We start from the raw sequence: 19,597 nt of genomic DNA, 5'->3' as shown, positions 1-19,597 counted from the left end.
GAATCCCCTGCCAGTGTGAGCTGTAATAAAGGACCTGCTGTTTTCTGATTCTCACTCTCTGTGAAAATTGAAAAGGTTAGCCAGGTAATTGAAATCGGGACTGGAATACAAATAACGGTGTGAAAACCCTACAGCTGGCAAATAAAGTTGCAGAGAAAAGACTCAATCCTCAGTGGAATTTCTTAGCAGCAAAAAGCTGGATGGATGGAGAGAAGAGATGATTTTCAATATACCTGTTCCTCCTGGGAGGGAAGATAGGGAATGAAATGAGACCGGAAGCAACCAGACTGAGACTAACACTTATGTGAGTGCTCCTTGCTGTTAACGCAAGAGACACACGAAAACTGGGGTGTGCTGAGGCTGAATCAGTCCTTGCTGCCTCTTGGAGGAGTGCAGTGGGTTTGCTGGGATTTGTTAGGCTGCCATGTGAGCCCCAGCTTTGGGACTGGTTAGTGTTATAAGCAGAGAGAGCCAGCTCCACATGACTCAGCCGCTCGTCTTGGGACTGGGATACACAACCAGAGCAGATGGATCTGGGCCAGTGTCAACTGCTGCTCATTTTTGTTACATGCAGGAGCACAAGCTGGTTTCATCATTTTAAGCTAAGAGTGTGCTGCTGTGTCTCAGTTCCAATGGAGGGTCCTGCCAGTGCTGCTGAAATGGAAATTTGTACGTGCTGCTGTTTCTGTGGTTTGTTTTTCTGCGGGAGCAGGTAACTTGAGCTGGGAGGAAACAGTGGTGCAGGGCTTAGGGGAAGCTGAGTTTTGTGGTAGTAACCGGGTTTGTTCACACTCAAAAAACCCCTCTGCATGCAGGATTTGCCTACCACTAAGCCAGCTAACAAACCCCAGTACATGGTTAAATAAACATGGTCAAGTATACCTCCAAGTTCCTGTGTTAGTGCTTTGTTTCCTTCTTCCCAGAGAGTCTGGTGAGTTATTCTGTTTTCTAAAACTGTGACTCTTGTACTTTTTTGCTGCAGTTGCTCTGTGCTGCCCAACCCACCTGCACTGCAGTAACGAAAAAACTTCTTTTTGGAGACTTTCCATTGAGTTCAGGCAGCTGTTTAGCACGTTCTCTGTCAGGACAGATCTTCCTGCCCTTGTCATCTCCTACAGAAGCAAAGGAAAGAAAACTGAAATGTTGCAAACAAATGCTGCAAATTCTACATGTGCTAGAGCTTTGTTGGAATTTCTCTGCCTTTTCAGTGTAGCCCAGGTGTCCCAGAGGCACCAGCCCCAGGGCAGTGAACAAAGTGGTAGGTGAGCCCCTGAGGATGCTGTTCTCCCAGTGTTTAGTGGTGATTTAGCTGTGAGCCATTTGCTTTGCTCATCTGGAGCATTATTTTCATAGTGAGTCATTTCTAAGGGAGTCTCTTGGGTTCTGAAGAAATGAAACAAATTGAAAGGGTCTGATAAACATACCTGCTCTGCAACAAAGAACACACAGAACTCCAAGGTGACTTGTACCTTGCTGCCTGGCTGTGTTTTTCAGCTGCAGAAGATATGCATAAAAACTACCTGTAGAACACCTAAAGTAGATGACTGAAATAGGTCAGATAAATTGGTTTTAGAACAGCTTATTTCCCCCCTCATTTATCTAGAAAAAGAATACGGATTTCCTCCGATGGAGATCAATTTGAAGACATCTGAGTCAAAGGGTCTTCTGGAAAATCCACCTCTAGCCACAAAAATCCAGCAGAAGCCTGGTCCTCTGGGAAGGAACTTGCTGCAATTCATAAAATAGTGTAAGAGGAGGATGCAAGAAAAAAGTTATTTAGGCTTTTACCATAAACACCTCAGTATTTCTTTCATCCCATTCTTAGCATCCCAGCAAGAAGCAAATTATTTCAACAGCTCCCATACACCTAAAATTAATCCTTCTCTAAAAATGAAGTGGATTTAAGATAATTTGCCTTAAAAACATCAGCTACAGCTTTTCAGGGTTTCACAAAGTCTAGACAGTAACAGAAAGTTTTCTGGTGGCAAATGAGCTTAGCTCTGTGTCTCGGGTATGACCAAAGCAGGCTGTTGACTACCCAGAATGTAAATGGAAAGAAATATGGAAGAAAATCAACAACCCTTCTTTCTCTTAGAGAGGGTCTTACTTTATGGTCCACTTTGTATATGGCAAATTCCTTTTTCAGAGTCAGGGAATTGTGCAAAAGATGCTCACTGTATTTTGGTGCATGGTAACCTACCCTAACAACCTCAAAAGTGTTTTTTCCCAGGCAGGGAAACCTGCAGGGGACAGATTGGGCAGTTTGCTGCAGTTTCTTTGCAAGCTCTTTTAATCCTCAGCTCACTCTGAAGGACATTTACCATCCTGGCATTGACTTGGACTAAATTCTAAACCCAGTTTTAATCCTTGCAAGAGCTTGTTTAATTTCTTGTTCTTTCCCCTTTTTCTTCCTCAGTTTGTATACAGAAAGAAAAAGTCCAGATTATCATTCTGCTTTCTTTATCATATTCCTCCTTGCATTAATATCCATTTGATATGGAAATGGCACAGCTCAGCAATTTGCTAGTTTGGAAAAAGAAACCTCAGTGGGGAAAATACTAGCAAGTGTCATAATGAACAGCAGAGAAAATGAGACAACTGTGATAAAACAGAGAGGGAGAGCAGATCTGGCTGTTCCACAGCCTGGGAAGCAGCAGTTTTTGCTTTGGGACCCTCTCCTGGCCATGCCAACTGTGCTGCCCAGTTTTTAACCTCCTCCCCCCTATAGGAGCAGTTGTGCAGAGCCCTTGGATGAGCTCTCAGATGTGCAGAGCCACAAGTTCCATGGGGATTAGTGCTGGTTTTGTGCAAATATACCAGCTGAAATATGTTTTTTTTTTTTTAAAGTACTGTGACTTGTAATGAGTCCTTGGTGTCCTGCACCTCGTGCTGGCTGAACATCTGGGGAATCTCCATCTCCTGCTGCTCACGTGAAATCAGAGGGAGAAACAGGAAGTGTGAGGATTTCTGGAGGATGGACCAGGCTTAGGAAGACAGACTTTAGTACATTTATTTTCATTTTACATACAGATACAGATAAGCATCTCTGCAGCTGAAGTGTACATTTAGTTTTACTGATAAGCTGTGGTTTAAACACTTTAAAACACGGTGGTGTTCGAAAACTCTTCAAATAAACTTAACTGAACTGCTCACTTGCTGTTCATGGTGGTTTTTCCAACTGAACCTGGTGTTAGATCTGGGCATCACTCACTGGCAAAGAACACAATTCTTCTCCCCTTTGAGTGCCTCCTTGCAGCACATTTCAGACCCTCCACATCTTGTTCACACTTTCTGCTCCCACACTTGCATGTTTCCCAGAGGGAAACAGAAGCAGAGAAATAAATCAATAGACATGGAATCACGCTTGATTTCAAATAAATACAGTTTTATCACACTAGACCACTTCGGGGGAAAGAGAGTTGTTCTTAATTTTTGTGCAACAGGATTTTTTCTCAGCCAGTTGCCAACATTTTTCAGCACTTGGCTACGAAAGCTCCTTAATGTATAAATAAAGGAAAAGCATCAGCTTTCCTGACATCTCAATCCATCTTCCTGGTTTTTTCATCATTGGATGCAGCTTTCAAAATGCAGGAGGTAAATATCAGAGCAGAGTGATAAATAACTCAAGCACCGACCTTTTGGGAAGAAAAGCCTCCAGTGGACATCGACTACATTTAGGGACAAGGTGCCTCAACAATTTTCTAGAGATCCTCCCTCAGGAATGAGGGAGTACAGAGCTGTGCAGTCACAGGGAATTTAACTCGGAGTCTCCAGTTAGTCCACATTTTTTTCACTGCATTTATTTTATTTTTTAGCAGAATTCAGAGGAGTTTTGACATGTCTCTCCCAATAACACTTTCACAGAAGGTTTGGTTTGGTGCAAGACTAAATGTTTTCAGCTTCAATTTTTGATATTTGGCCAAAAAAGCTCAGTAATTTTTGCTTATGAGTATCACTCCTTTTGACTGACAACAAATTAAATGTGATAAAAAATGCTTTTAGGACAAAAAAAAAAAAAGTTCAGAACCAGGTGGGTTCCTGATGATTTGCTTCTCACTATTTCTCTTCTAAAATTTCTTCATCCACATGCATTCCTCCCACCTCTGCTTCCCCTTCCTCACAAAACCCTTTTGTCTTCCCTTGGGACAAAAACGTGGCCATTTTATTGAAGACCACATGAAATCTTCATCCTCCAGCTTCACCCCACCCCTTGTCTGCAGGTCTGTGTGCTCATCTGCAAGTCAAGGGATGCATTTATCAACCCTGAGCTTTGCAGCCAAAGGTTGGGATTCTCCCATGAAGAGGCGAGAGCAGCATCACTCGTGGATGGCTCTCACTCGTGGGTGGCCCTCTCTGCACCAACACAAGCTGCTGTCTCATCCTAAATGCATTACAGGTGTTCAAAGAGCCACAAAACCTTGCAGAGGAGTGTCTCCACCCCACGCTGGATGTGTGACTATGTCAAGCTGCAGCATCTCCTCTCCCTTTGGCTGGCTCTAGGAAGGCTTTCACACAGCTGGGACATGGAAACCCCAGGGCTCAGTGAGGGATCTGCCCAAGGGAGGCACAGGGTGTGGGAGGAAATCCAGCACAGCCACTGCCCAGGTGGTGCCCAGGTGGGATCACAGAGCTTGGAGCCCTGAGCAGGCAGGAGAACAGGGACAGGGGCAGCCCACAGGCAGCAAGGCACCGCTGGCATGGCCTGTCCAGAGGGAAAACACACTGTAATCTCTGGCAGAGGGAAAAAGAATGCAAAATTTCTGCTTAGAAATGTAAATGTCACTGGTAAAATGCAAGTGTCCACTTGGGGGTGGCAAAGCATTTCAGCTGTGTCTTGAGGGAACAGGAATGGCCTTTTCTCTGCAGGTTTTGTGTGTGGCTCTTCCCCTCTGCAAGGCTTGTTTCTCAAGATTGCAGCTGGTAAAAAGGGTCTGAAAACATTCCCCTTATGCTCCAGGAAAAGGTGACTCTCCAGCATGAGTCTCCCACCTTCAAGCCCCACAGTGAGAATCAAACAGAAAACTTTGGGGCAAACAAAATAAGAGGCCATGGTAACAAGAGTACAATCCCTTCCTCCTTGGTAGGAAATGCCATCTGGGTCCCCAGTGACCAGAATGGAAAATGTCTTTATGCATATCATCTTTCAGGAACTAATGTTCTTATTTGCTGGGATAACTCTGTGTTCTCTGACTGTGTAAGTAGCTGCCAGTCCCCTGGTGACACTCATGGAATGATTCTCTGTGGCAGTGCGTGCCAAGCCTGAGCCCAGCGTGGGGACTAAACCCAGCCCTGTGCCACGATGCACATGGGAGGCATTTCCCTGAAACAAAGTGAACAGGCTTTGAAACCTGTGAGACAGAATTCTATGAGATTCTTTATCACGTAATGGACTCCCCCAAACTCCCTTGGCAAAATTCTATAGGGCCCTGTCTCTGCAGTGAGCAGAGCCCAAATTCCTGCAGTGAGCAGAGCCCAGGAATTTGTCAGCTTGGACGTGAGCGTACTGCCTTCAGGATCTGTTTGCACTACTGGAACACAGGAAAGTTTTTCAGACCTTATATTGTGCTTTGTGGCAAAAACTGAATTTAGTAGATGCAATATCACTGCAAAACTCCCCATTTTATTGCCTGTGCATCAGGTTTGTCCCAATTCCCTCTGTTGTGGATGCTGTCCAGGCTCCTTCCTGGTGATTGCTAACCCATGTAGATCTCTGACTTCTGCAATCCACATGGTATAGGAGGAGTGAAGTCTGCTGAAGCACAACCACAGGGCTTCACTGGTAGAGACAACACATAAATATCCAAAGGTGAAGTAATGATAAGAAGCTCAGAAAGCAAAAGTTTGCTTTACACTTATTGGCTCCCTGGTTCTTCTGTCCCAGAAATAGCCATTGCTGGTAGCTGGTGTTTATCAGCCAGCTCTGAGCTGCTCTCATTCCTGTTTGCTAATGTTTAACAGGGGAGGTTTGCAACAGCCATACCCTCAAGAAGGTCATGGCAGAGGGAAGTGGGACTGGCTTACCCAAACCTAGATGTGGGTAGACAACGATTATGCAGAAAGTTGTCCCGTTTCAAAATAAGTAAAAACTGATGGTTAGGTTGCTGCACAAAAAGCCATTTGCTAAGACTTTGCTAAGCTGATTCTCTCTCCCATGCTGGCAACACTGGGAGTCTCTCACCTTTTAAAGCAGCTCTTTGCTGGCACAGCTTGCAGTGAGAAAACTCAGATTTCCAGCCCTTGCATCAGCTTGGGGGTAATGCAGGGCTTCCCTAACACATCCTAAATACAGTCTTCTCCGTCATTCATTCAATGGGACACCTCCTGAGCTTGCTGAAATCAGTCTTTTAGGAAGGTCTCTTCTAGTTTAGTTTCTCAAAGTAATTTTCTTAACCTTCTCTCTCGCCTGGATCACAACATGGAAAGTCACAGGCCAGTGGAGAGCTGAGAGCTGCTGACAGATGTCCTGTGTGTGCCAGGGAGACTCGTGTTTTCAGCAGAGTCCATGAGGTTGTGATTCTCAATCACAAACATGCTCTTCTGGGATGAAATCTTGCAAGTTGGATGTTTAGGGGCACAGTGCTTGCAGCAAGGAGAAATCACACTGAGAAAAGCCATCCTGAAGCGCTGGGACAACAGGTTGTAAATTATGGGGTTTGTGGCAGAGCTCAGATAGAAGAAAACACCTGGGAGAACAAGGGTGGGGGGAAGAGAGAGACACATTTATGTGTGAAACAGTGTCAGAAGAGGAAAATCTCTTCCTTGCCTATACAGCTCCACCAAGCTTGGGTGTAGAGGGTGGAGACAGCAGCAGTGGAGCTCTGTTGCCTTCCTGGCACAGGCAGAGGGGTGTCTCACCAAGGTTAGCTCAGGCACTGCAGCGAAAGGAAAGTGGGAGAGAATGTGAATTGGAGCTCACTCTCTCCAGCTGCTCAGGAACCAGCTCTCTCTTGAGCTGCCCTGCCCTGCCTCCAGCGCTGCCCTCATCCCCACAGCAGGGTTTGCCCAGCTGGTGCCCCATCAGAGCTGTCAGAGGATAACTTCCAGCCAGGGGAAGCTAATTTCCTACAACTCACCAGGACAATTGCACAAGATTGGATTTGTCTGAGCTGCCTAATGACCACATTCAGTGTTTTCCCATGGCAGACTGAAATAAGAGTCCTCTTTGAAAAGCCCTTCATTTTTTGGTTGGCAAGGCCATAAACATTTGGTTTCATTGCCCAGTTCTGAGCAGCATGTAAGGCTCTTGTCTTGCATTTGGTAATGTTTCCTATTTGCCCCAGAGAACCTGTGGAGGATGCTGCCTGCTCCTGTGCACTTCTTAAAAGCAGCTGAATGACAGCAGTCTTTACTTCTGAACATTCCCAAGAATGAAAAGCAGCTAGTAATGATGCATGATATCCATTTTTTCCCCCTTTTATTCTTTGTGACAGACATAAAGACTTTTTTATTCAGACACTGAATTTGGCAACATGTCCAGATCTTGAAATCTGCAGAAAACTTGCCTGCAGTTTTTATTCAGGCACTATTCTCATCACTGCCCAGCAAACCTCAAGAAGGTTTTCCATGCAAGTCTCATGTCCCCTACAAAATAAATGACTACAAATTACAAGTAAACCACTCATAAATACTTCTCTTTTTTGCCAGTCTGTGTGCAAGTGGAAGAAGAAAGCTTTACCTGACACCACATGAATTAAGTTGAACGTATTGGCCAAAGGCTCAGTCCATTCCACAACAAAGCTGAAGAAAAGCCGGTCTATATGGAATGGAGCCCAGCAAATGGCAAAAACTATCACAAGGACAACTGGCATGGAGAAAGGGGAGAAGAAAAACAGGTCAGTAATGGGAGGATAAGGTTCACCAGCCTGCACAGGGACAGGGAGTTCAGAAGGCTGGGTGGGAGACTTAATATACAAATTTTATTCCTGGTTTCAAAATTTTGCCATAATTCCTGTCTTACCAATACCAACAAAAAGAGCAATCTTTCCATTAATTTCTGTGTTGGATAACCCAATGCATGTCCACAGAGTGACATTCAAACAGAGGAGGAAACAGCCAGGCAATGTTGGGGTATATATGGAGCCCAAATATATTTCAGGCTCAGAAAACCAGGCTGGCTTCAAAGTACAGTTTCTTGGTTCAGACAGTGACTTAAACTGTCTTAAAGAGTAATGTTGTTGCAGGAAATATTGAAGGTGGTTTGTGTTTGCTGCATAAACACCATCTCAGTAGCAAGGTGATCTCTGCCTTAAAGACAGCCCCAAATTAGGAGGTGATGTGAGCGCTTTCAGGGTGATTGGAGCATAAATTCTCTTGAGTGTTACACAATGTGCAAGTCTGGTTAGGTCCAGCTTTTCTTTGGGGTGGTTAAGTCAGCAGTTGGTGATGCACTTGGCCTGGCAGGACTGTCTCAAGAAAAGACAGCTGAGAGGGGACCTCATCCCTGTCTGTCCCTGTCTGCAGGGAGGTGTCAGAGGAAGGATGCACCAGGCTCTGCCCTGTGGGGCCCAGCAATAGGACAGGAACTGATGCCCAGGAAGTTCCACCTGAACATGAGGCAGAACTTCTTTACTGTGCAGCAACCCCACACTGGAACAGGTTGTCCAGAGAGGGTGTGGGTTGTCCCTCACTGGACATATTCCAGAAAAATCTGGACACAATCCTGTGCTCTGGGATGACCCTGCTTGAGCAGGGAGGTTGGACCAGTGGGTCCACTGTGGTCCCTTCCAACCTGAATCATTCTGGGATTCCTGCTCATGAGCAGAGCTCGTGGTGTAATGCAAAACAGAGGTACATTCTGTAAAAATGTACAAGATAGACTATTTGAACAAAAGGATCCTCCCTGGAGGGCTGTGAGAGCCAGTTTGGAGTGAAGGATGTTGGAGAATTGCTGTGCAAGCACCTGCCATGTAGGTTTGCTCAACCTCCTCTTGTGCTGGGGAGGAAAATTGCCTTTCTGAGTCTTTTGGTGGTTACCCCTGCTGCTGCATCCTGTAAGTTCAGATAAAACAGCAATAAGTTGGTGTTTTGGTTTTTTTTTGTTTGTTTGGGTTTTTTTTTTTGTTGTTTTTTTAACAGCTACTCATCTCATAACTCTTGTATCCAATAAACTTGCTCGATACCTTTCAGGATCTGGTAAGACTCTTGTCCATGGTAAATAAAACACAGAAGGACTCACTACTTACACAGCATCTTGGTGACTGATTTCCTGGATGGTCTCTGAACATTCACAGCCATTTCCTCCACTTCCAGAGATTCATCTCCTTTCAACTGGCAAAAGGGGGGAAACCAAAGGACAGTTTAGACAAGAGAGAACATCCCCTCCAGACATAGTCTGTTTGATATTTTGATAGATGTAGTTTGAGAAAGCAAAATTTGGGGCCACTCAGGACTCAATCTACATTTAAATTTTGGTTTTTGTCTAGAAAAATGTGGAAGCTTTAGGTTCAAAATAATCTGCAGATTTTATGAGTCTGAACCTGTGTATTTACAGCAAATTTATCTTTCCCCTCCCCACTTACCTTTTCTCAATGAGTCAACATTTGGTTCACAGTTTATGTTCAATTCCAACAGTATTTTGCTGGGCATTATTTTCTCTTCTAGCAAAATATTGTTTGTTTGTTTATTTTCCTATAAGTGTTCCCCACAATTAAGCACAAACCAATGATCCAAAAAATACCCACTAAGGCCTCAGTACAACACAGCTGTAATCATTGGAAAAAATCCTGTAGAATTCCAGGGTGTTTGTTTCATGCCCTGAGTGCTGGGGATAGTTGATATTCAACCCATCTAATGAACAAACCCCAGAAATGCTGCCTTGCAGACAGGCAGGGTGCCTGGTACACACAGATTTAGCCACAGACTACTCAGGTACAACAAGGAGAGGTTTTTCTCCCACAGTTTTTCCTGGACTTCTAAAAAATGGGCATAAAGAGCAATAGTCTGATCCTCCCTGAAATCCTTCCCCAATAGGTTTATGGTGAGAGCACTGGTGCTTTGGTGACAAAAAGATCAGGTCTAGAAAAAGAGGACAATTGATTTGAACACCAAAGAAATCATATCTGGAAAGTCCATATTTGTCCCCAGCTTCCTGCAGTGGGAACTCCTGATCAGCCAACAGCTTTGGCTGTTTTCAGCTGAGAGAAACTGGAAACAAAACTTTTAATTACACATGAGACGGTATCAGGAATGAGGGAAAAGACAGAAATCCTCTGGATTTGTAAAAACCTCATGAAAACATGCTAGTTGTGCCATTTGCCTTTTACACTGTGACTTTGCTTTCTGATTTCTGATTAATAATACTTCTCTGTAAGGATGATGAAATGAGCCCTTCTTGCAATGCTCCCTTTATTCTATTTATAAAAGGAAAAAACATGTAAATGGAATTATAGTCAATTATAGTGCAATTCAGCCTCTCGTGTTTTACATTATTCCCCTTGTAACTTTTAGTCATAGCCACAGTTGCTTGAGGAAAAGACTCAGTTGATTTGGAACACATCTAGTGATAAATGATCAGATTTATTAAAACCCCTGGATTCCCTTCAGTGCTTTTCAGTCTCAGTAATCTATTCCAGGCATATTCCAAAGCCTTAGAGAGTACAGTGTGCTGATGCTGTAATAAACCAGAGACACAAGTATCTTTATTTTTCACCTTCCTTCTGTCATTTTGATGATGCTGTAAGGCTCCTCTTTAGCCTCAAGTGATGAAGGTGTAACAAGTAAGAATAACTCAGCAGCTGCAGTTTAATAAAACAATGAATCATTACAAACAGGGAGGGAAAAAAATAAATGAGTCTATGGAAAAGGTTGTAACTTGAGTTAATGCCAGTGGTTTGAGAGGGGTAGAACTCCAGCCCAGGTGGTGGTTACTTTTACATCACTGTGATGTATGAGGCAGTGTAGGTTTGAGAGGAATGTTACCCTTTCACTGCAAGAGAATTAAAAGTGACTGGAGCAAGAAGATGAAAATTGGATTTCCCCCCCCAGATCTTTATTAGCTACAGCACTTCATCCCAGAAGTCAAAAGGCAGAGTGAAATTAGGGTCTCACCTATCCCCAGACAAACCTAGTGAGGTTTGCAAAAGAGCTGTTTTCTGTAATCTGCAAAGGCTGAGCTGTTTTCTGTAAACTCTTTGGCCTGACACTAGTGGTGATCAAAGCTTCTCTCCAGCTGATGGAAAAATTGATATTTAAACCCCACAAGGCTTGTGCTAAAGCCTGCAGTCCTGCCTGATTAGGAGATTTGGCTGAAGCAGTTGCTGCTGAGCTGCAGCCTTGGTGTGCCCTTAACTCACCCCCATGGCAGAGGAGAGCTGGCCACTGGGACAAGGACTGCAGAACAACCTCCATGGAAAGGGGACAGGCTCTGGAAGAGCTGTGCTGGGCTCTGCAGAAATTAGCCAGAGGCAGTCACCACCCACAGATGATTCTGGGCTTTTGACAACTGGGCATTTGGGGGCTGAAATAGATTTTGATGAAAAAATCTGGACTAGATGTGCATTGGCTAGAATAAGTTGTCTTGCTTCAAAGGCAGCTAAAATAAAATTGCCAGTGTGTATTTTATTTTTATTTTTATTATTATTGTTAATTATTATTATCATTATTATTATTACTGTTATTATAATTATTGCCAGTTACTGAGGGGATGAGAGACTAAGAGAAGAATTGGAACCTTGTGAGAAGAATCATCCAGCCTAGGCTGTCAGAAACCCTTGTTAAATAGAGCATAACTTTTAGACAAGGAATGATCCACACCTATGCCTGTGTCCTTTTAGGAATCAGTTTGAAGGAAATGGGCAGGGACCCCACACTGAATCCTGCTGCAATGCAGACTTCTTCTGAAGCAATCCCAGCCCATCTCAATCAGTGTTCCAGGGATGAACTTCCACGAGCAGCTACTTCCCAATGTTCTCATCTCCTCCCTCTCTTCTCCCTCCTCAGCTCTTTGGCTGTGGGTTGCAAGTAGCAGCCCAACAGCTGCACTGGGTTTGAAGAGCCTGGATGATTTAGGGATTTATCCTAAAGGTATCTGTGATGAGAACCCCATTAAAGAGGCAGCAGGAAGCTTCCACAATGAAGTCTAATGAGTTTACAGTGCAATGATCAGTGTCCTCTTCTTTACACTGGTGCTGGAAGGATCAATTGACCATAGCATTGCAATATTAAGCCATCAGGCCTTAAAATTATACCCAAGTAGATAATGAGGTAATCAACCATTTCACAGTGAAAAAGACAAATGCATTTTTACAATTTTCAAGGAATTAAATTGCAAATTAACTCAGGTACCCTATGACCCATGTTTGCTGCCTTCTCACAGCTGCTTGGCAGGTCACCTGTTCCCTTCTGCATTGCATCCTGAGACTCTCCTGCACTGGCAAAGCTTGAGGGAGAAACTGGTGAGGAAATGCCCTTTCTACAAAGCCTGGTTGTGAAAAGGTTACGTCTCTGTTTGCTGAATTTGAGCTGTTGTACAAACTTTGGATCAACCCTGAGCTTTTCCACTACATTCTGTGAGTGATATGTGGCACTCAGGAGACTGCAGGGTGTTGCTAAAGCCTCACAGATTTCATCCTCTGTGAGTAGATAAGAAGTGTCTCCTCTTGGAAAATTATATAAATATACATCATTCTTCTATCACTTCTGTTGAAGAAATGAAATCATCTTGCCCAGTGCAGCTTGGAGATAATGCAGATCTAGCCAGGATGGGTCCTGTTGAAATTTGGAAGTCTGAGCTGGATATACAGAAAAACAGAGGCACAAACAGTGAACATTACTGTCCTTAGGAAAGACAGCTTGAACAATTGTGTGAATTTGCAGAAGTCCTGGGGGATCAGCCCTCATCTGGTACTGAGCTTCTCTTCTGGGATGGGGTATAGGAATATCTGCTGCTGCAAATAGAAGTTATTGCAACCTTCAAGTCTTCTTTTTATTAATTCAGGGATTTATCTTTTTCTTTTTGTATCAACTCTATTTTCAACACCTTTCATTCCCTTCAGGTCTTATTTTGCAAAATATTCACTGACACTATGTAAAGACCCCTCAACAGCCTCCAGACACTGGGGATAGTTTAACCCATTCACTGCCTCGAGGATCTGCTCTGTGATATGGATTTCTGTCAGTTAATCCTTTTTTTTTTTTCTTTCCCCCCTGGGTAAGTAAAAATTGCTTCTGTGTAATTTCAGGGAACAGTAAATATCAGCCAGCCCAACAAAATTATATACACACCAGCAGAGATTTGGCTGAGTTTCTTGCACATTATTTAATAAGTTCATTCATCTCTGTTTCTTGCTATGGAATCAGACACATCTTTGTAAGCTTTAAGTTATATTCAGTGCCATAAAACAGGATTTATATTGTCTAAATGTCTGTAACTTATGAGAAGAAAGCAGTCATCAGGTCACTGGGATTAGCAGTGCATTTCAGTGTCGTGCTACATAGTTTTATAACACTGTGATCCTGATTGTTTTATCCACACATGTACATGATGGATACTTGGCAAAAGTAGTCTCACTTTCTGAAGAGAGAAGGAATATAAGCTCTAAGGTAGCCTGGTGAAACAAGGCTGTAGTTATATAAAGAAATGGTTGCTGCATTTGCTAGCTGCAGCAAAAAGGTAACATTTCAGTTTATGAGAGCTTTGTGAGCTTTAACAAGTGAGTATCACCAGCTGCAGGGAGGGAAAAGGAGAAAGGAACGCAATGGAAATTCTACAGTCACGAGAAAAGGGAAAACAAATAGTACACAAGATTCAATCATTAGCCATCTTCTTTTTATTCTTTCCACATTTTCCTTTTGGTCTGTTTCTTTCTAGTCTCTACTGCAAAGGTGTAAATCTCTGGGAGGCTGGAATCAATCTAGAGACTTGGGTGTTTCATTAACATTCAGATGTGAGCAGAAGTGATGGTAAGTTTTTATAAGATTGGGGTAAATTATTCCCCAACATAGCTATATTAATTTATATTATATATATTAATTTCAGAATGGGATTGCACCAGAGAAGGAGCTGGATCTACTGTTTTCAGAGGTTTGAAACACTTTGGCTGTTTTGGGGGAGAAAACAGATGGGCAAGAAAGAGGTGCAAAAATCACTCAAAGCCACACATAGACACAAACACACAAGAACGAGCCAAGGCAACACTGAGCACAGTTGGAGAAGGACTTACTCTTAGCCCCATCAGATAGTACAGCACACTTATCACCCCCATGGGCAGCACATAGAAGAGGAAAGAGGTGATCTGGACAATACAGTTGTAGATCCAGAGGGGCATGACCACAGTGCAGGTGGCAGAGCCGGGGACCAGCGTGCCGTTGGGGAAGTGCTGCAGCACGATGCCGTGGGTGCCCGTGTTGGGGAGGGCGAAGAGCACGGAGAGCACCCAGAGAGCCACGACGGTCCTGAGGGCGCGCCGGCGGGTGCTCTGCAGCTTGGCGCGGAAGGGGTGCAGGATGGCGATGTACCTCTCCACGCTGAGCGTGGTCACGCTGAGGATGGAGGCAAAGCACACGGTCTCGAAGAGCGCCGTCTTCAGGTAGCAGCCCACGGGCCCCAGCAGGAAGGGGTAATTGCTCCACATCTCGTAGACTTCCAGGGGCATCCCAAAGAGCAGCACGAGCAGGTCTGAGACCGCCAGGCTGAACAGGTAATAGTTGGTCGGGGTCTTCATGTTCCGGTGCTTGAGGATTACGAGGCAAACCAAGAAGTTCCCCACCACCCCGACAATGAAGATCACGGAGTACACCAAAGCCATGGGCAGGAATAGGTGGCTCCTCCTGGGCCCGCACAAGAAGGTTAAATAATCCTCAGTGCTGTTTAAGTACCCCCTGAGACGTTCTTCATGTAGAGCAAGGTGGTTGAACCAAGAGAAATTACTGACCCAGGCCATGGCTGGACCTGCTGAAATGTTTCACTGCTGAGGTTGGTTGTCCTTTCTGTTTCTCTGAGCAAGTTTGCTCACTTTTTGCAGAGACAGAAGGAGGGGTGTAGTTGCCCTGCCAGCCCTGGATGCACAGAGGCACTGAGGATGTGAATGAGTGTGTTTGCCTGGCTCTGGGTAAGGTTTTGCTGCTCAACAGCTGTTCCCCTGCACGGAGCCCCTCAGCCAGAAAGCCCCTCCTTTCCCACATATTCATTGGCTCGCTAAGTGCGTTAGATTATAGAGTACAAAAAGAGGTTCCAGCAGCCACTTGCATCAGCTGCCGTGGCTGATGCATTTACAGTCAGAAATGTAGGATTTAGGGAGCTGGGAATCTGAAATACAGGATACAAAACCAGCTGCAGGTTATTTGTATTTGCCAGAGGGGGGGGAAAGCAGACCAGAAACACCCCCAAAACTCAGTCTAAACAGCTTTTACAAAACGATAGTGATGCTACATCCAGTTACGAGCCACAAGCAAAACAAAACAAAACAGAAGATTCTGACATAATTTTGCTTTTCAAATCTCTGCTTTTTATTTTCTGTTGTCTATGGCAGCAAGTACTTGGAGACAGAGTTTGATCAGTAGAAAGCCAAATGGTTTTTGTAGCCATTTATGTGGAATTATAATGCTTCAGCCTTTTTTTAAAACACTGCAATTGTTTTTCTCCTGAAATCTTCCCCTGACAAAAAATTTTAATTGCAATTCTTATTGACTTCAAAATATTTTCTCACTGTCCAAGTATGCTGGAATTTGATCCTATCTTCTTAGAGAGCCTTGTTTTGGGAATATTTCTGTACAACATACGATTCCATATTTATTGCCCATGGGGCATGAACTTTTATAAACTCTTATTTCCTCATGAATGACAAGCATTCTGCAAACACACTTTCTGGGCAAAAAAAAAAGTGTCTCCTGAAAGGATCACGGCTGTACCAAAATAGGTCATTTATCTCTGATTCCTTACCGAATTTCTCTAAAACAAAAAAAGTTCCAAGTCTGTAGATACAATTTTCTGAGATTCAGAAAACATTCACCTGTTTGGAATTGAAGAGGTGCAAGATATGAGGGTGAGTTTATGGGATTTTTGCCAGCTTGGTGTGTGATTTTTCTGCCCAGAACCTCTCACAAGGTTCAAGGCCTCCTTGAAGCCTTGTAAACTTTTTACATCCCTGACATCCTTTGGCAAGGAGTTCCTTGAATCTGCTATTTATGTGTGTATCTCTTTTCTCTATTTGACTCTTTAGCTTGACCTCTCAAATAAAAAAAAGATTGTCTCAATAAGCACAGACTGCCTCCAGAACAGCAGCAGTGTGTGAGGAACCAAAGGTTAGTCCCTTTGAGGCACATTCCATGTGTGGAGCCTGGGAATTACTGTACAGTCACTTAAAATGTGAAAAGCATGGAAGGTACCAAAACAACCATACTAAAAGGCAGAAGCAAGTCTCTTGGGATGACTTTCAGACCTGCTGAAATTATCTCACACATAAACTGTCTTGGTCAGAAGGACCCAACTCATTTATTTTTAGCATTGCACAGAGGTATTTTGTTCAGCAGATCGAAAAGTTTGGATTATTGAATAACAAATGTGCCCCTTTGACCTATTGCTCCCTTCATTAAGGATTCATCTTATAGCTATTCCCTGCATTTTAATGTTGAATTTGATCTTGATCTGCTGCTGATGTAAGAGGTAGGAGCAGAGGAATCATTAGTCGGGTTCCTGGCTGACACCCAGATTAACTCTTTCAGAGCACAGGAGAACATAAGTATTTGAGAATTTGTGCAAGAATAAACGTTTTCTGTTCCTCTGCTTAACTTTCAGGTTTGTTGGGTAGTTTTTGTTTCTTTTATTTTGTTTTGTTTTGTTTGTTTGGGGCTTTTTTATATTTTGTTTTGTTTTGGTTTTTTTCCCACATAATCTCTTAATACTTAATTTCTTTCCATTTTTGCTTTTTCTTCCCCCAATAAATTCCACCACTCCACATGCTGCAGCATGACTGAGGTGAGTAAACACTTCTGAAGTAGCTATCAAATTGGCTTCATTTTTCTTCTTGCACATTAACCACTGTGAAGAAAGTGAAGTGGAAGATTGAGTCTGTTCAGCTTGAAGCCAGTCTTACAGAAAAGGAAACCAAAAAGGATTGAGTTATTTACTAAAAAGCCAAAAGGGCACTAACACCCTCTGTGATCTCTGTGAGAAGAAAGCAATGGGCTCTAGAAACACATCAGGTCACCTGAAAGTGTGGATGTGCCAGACCCACCTGTGCCTACTTCCACTTGTTCTCAATCCTTTCTGATCCTGCTGAGCGCAGATGCTGACAGCCTGTAAGAATAGAAGCAGAAGAAAAACAGATAACCCATGGAATGATGTTGCTATGACCACGATTATGTTGCAGATGGAGAGGACAAAGAGAGTGGAAAATATATTTCAGTTCATTTCTCAAAGCTTTATTTGTGTTCTATATCATATCTGTCTCAATAAGGACAGAAGAATGTATCCAACCAAAGACTTGCTTTGGCTCTATATGAATGGAAATATTTTATTTTTATGACTGAGACAGGAAATAAAAAACAAATTTTCCTTATGATAGTAATATTAAAGCATTTGGTATTTTTCTCTATAAAGCAAACTTCATTGGTGCTTGCTTTTATACACTCAAAGGAGGAGGGTGTGCTGCATGCTGGACTTGGAACTGTGCAGCTTTATATAATAGCAATGCAATGAATGTAATGTACTATTTCCATTAATGAAGTGTAATAGTGGCAACACTAACCCAGACAAGTTTTTTTGGCATTGTGCAAGAGTCACAGTGAGGCACTGACTATGTCCTCGTGCTGGTGATGTCTCTTGTACCACGTTTACATTGTGGAACATTTCCCTTAGCCTGTGGAATGGGCTGCAGCACATCCCTGGCTTCCACTATGAACAACAAAATGCACATTTAAGAAGGGTTGAATTCAAGCACCTTCATGTTTGTCAAAGCCCTTGTAAGAGCATCCATTAACTACTTTATATCAGTACCTGGTGAATAATTGGAAAATTGGGCACATTAATCAAAAGAGGCAGAGGACAGTGGAAGTTACCCAGAGTAGAGAAAATGGATAAATGCTCCACTGGCCACACTGACAGAGGGGTGTACTTTGAACTATGAGCCATTATGATGGACTCTTCTGAACATTTGTTTATCTCAGAATGGAGACTTGCATTCATGCAAAACAAGCTGGTTTTGGATATTTTTATCTTTGTGGTGAGACAAGGAGGTTTCTCATCCAGCTCCATAAGCTCTGGTTGTGGAACTGGAAGTAACAGAACTGTGTGAATGTGCTGGTGTGCCACACGAATCAGTTCTGTTGGATTCTGTCAGTGCAATCCTGCACTTGGCATCCAGGACTTGAGCTGACATCTCTTAGGGGACCTGCAGGGGATCTGCTCAGTGTTTGCAGGAAAATGCTGCACTGCTTACTGTGCACACACCCTTAGGAAGGCATCCTGTTTCACTGGAAGGGCTTGGAGAGGTTCTGGGTTTGCCAGAATTCTTGTCAGGAAGGTCCAATATTTTTTATCTTCAGCAGGTGAAGCTTGGCCTTTTTCTAATTTCTAATTTCTGTTTTCAGATTCTGTTGTTCCAGTGGTTTCTCCCCTGCAATTTGGGGATACTGAAGGCAGGGGCAAAAGCCTTTAGAGGTTCTGTGTGAGAGAGCTGCTCTCTGGCCTGTCAGAGCCTCAGTTCACTGCTCCTTTCATGAGCCTTTCAGAGCTGCCCGTGGGGCCACACAACGTTCTGAATTGCAGCTTCAAACACCCTGCTTTAATCCTTGGCAGTACCATGTGTTTCTGTCCCAGAGAAACACAAAGAAGAGGGTGCAAATAAGAGGGTACAGAGCTGGAAAGCAGAAATGTTAAGCCATCCTAAACTGAAGATATTAACACAATTTCCTAGAAAAATATAGCCCCTCACCCCTCATAAACTCCTGAGCTGTAATTATAGGTCATGGATTTGACTTGTCTTTTCTCCTTTGAAAGTCTTGTTTGAAATGTCCATTACAGTGAACAGCTGGAATATGAATCCTTGTTTTCCTAAGTACATTCAGTATAAAATTCAACATGACACCAGACACACAGGCACATTCTGTGCATTTTCTCTCCCTCAAGGCTGGAACAAGGAGCAGCTCTATTACAAAAGCTGGATCTGCAGTAGCCTTTCCATGCCTCATTGTAAGCCATTTTGCAATTACCTTGGCTCTTCACAGAGAGCTTTTCCATAGCTGTGTATGACATCTGAAGTCCCCAGGATATCAGTCAACAGACGTAAGAAGTGGATTTCATGACTACAGTATAAAATACCAAGAGGGGCACCTCTTTGCCTGGAGCAGCTGGCAACCTACACAGGCAGTGCAGACACAGGCCACCTCAGGAGTGAAACCCAATTTGACTAACTTTAATGACTAACTTCATTAAAACCAGCAGAAGAGTCTTCACAGATTTTTCAGGTTCCTACTTTAGTCAATAATTAGAAGAGGAAACTCCAGCAGGGATTTCTCCTAAGCCACAGCACAAGGTAAGATACATGAAATTGGGTGGCTTAATTTTTCTTATTGTCTGTAGAGGGTAAGTAGGTAATATCTTCAACAGCAAGCTTGTTAAACAGCTGAGATTAATTTAGACCCCAGTTTTGTACATCCCCTT

General features: G+C 43.4%; 1 protein-coding gene across 1 annotated transcript; it reads right to left on the bottom strand.

Annotated features, from left to right (window-relative positions):
* Positions 1-6,021: 6,021 nt before the first annotated feature.
* Positions 6,022-15,397, bottom strand: NMUR2 (neuromedin U receptor 2). The gene is made up of 4 exons (XM_069029029.1): positions 14,160-15,397; positions 9,183-9,267; positions 7,676-7,801; positions 6,022-6,683 (listed from the first exon to the last, which is right to left on the bottom strand). The coding sequence occupies exons 1-4, from the start codon at positions 14,877-14,879 to the stop codon at positions 6,424-6,426; spliced, it is 1,191 nt and encodes a 396-aa protein (XP_068885130.1). The 5' UTR covers positions 14,880-15,397; the 3' UTR covers positions 6,022-6,423.
* Positions 15,398-19,597: the final 4,200 nt, after the last annotated feature.

Source organism: Aphelocoma coerulescens, chromosome 13 (genome assembly GCF_041296385.1).
Source record: "Aphelocoma coerulescens isolate FSJ_1873_10779 chromosome 13, UR_Acoe_1.0, whole genome shotgun sequence".
Lineage (NCBI taxonomy): Eukaryota > Metazoa > Chordata > Aves > Passeriformes > Corvidae > Aphelocoma > Aphelocoma coerulescens.
The sequence above is the reverse complement of the archived record's forward strand: the minus strand, read 5'-3'. Positions and strand labels throughout refer to the sequence as shown.

Excerpts from the sequence above, each read along its gene's own strand:
- NMUR2 (XM_069029029.1), bottom strand. The coding sequence starts at position 14,879 with ATGGCCTGGGTCAGTAATTTCTCTTGGTTCAACCACCTTGCTCTACAT. Across the intron at positions 9,268-14,159 it reads ACTATCTGATGGGGCTAAGA|TTGAAAGGAGATGAATCTCT; the intron begins GTAAGTCCTTCT and ends CCCTTTTGCCAG. Across the intron at positions 7,802-9,182 it reads ATCAGTCACCAAGATGCTGT|TTGTCCTTGTGATAGTTTTT; the intron begins GTAAGTAGTGAG and ends TCTCCATGCCAG.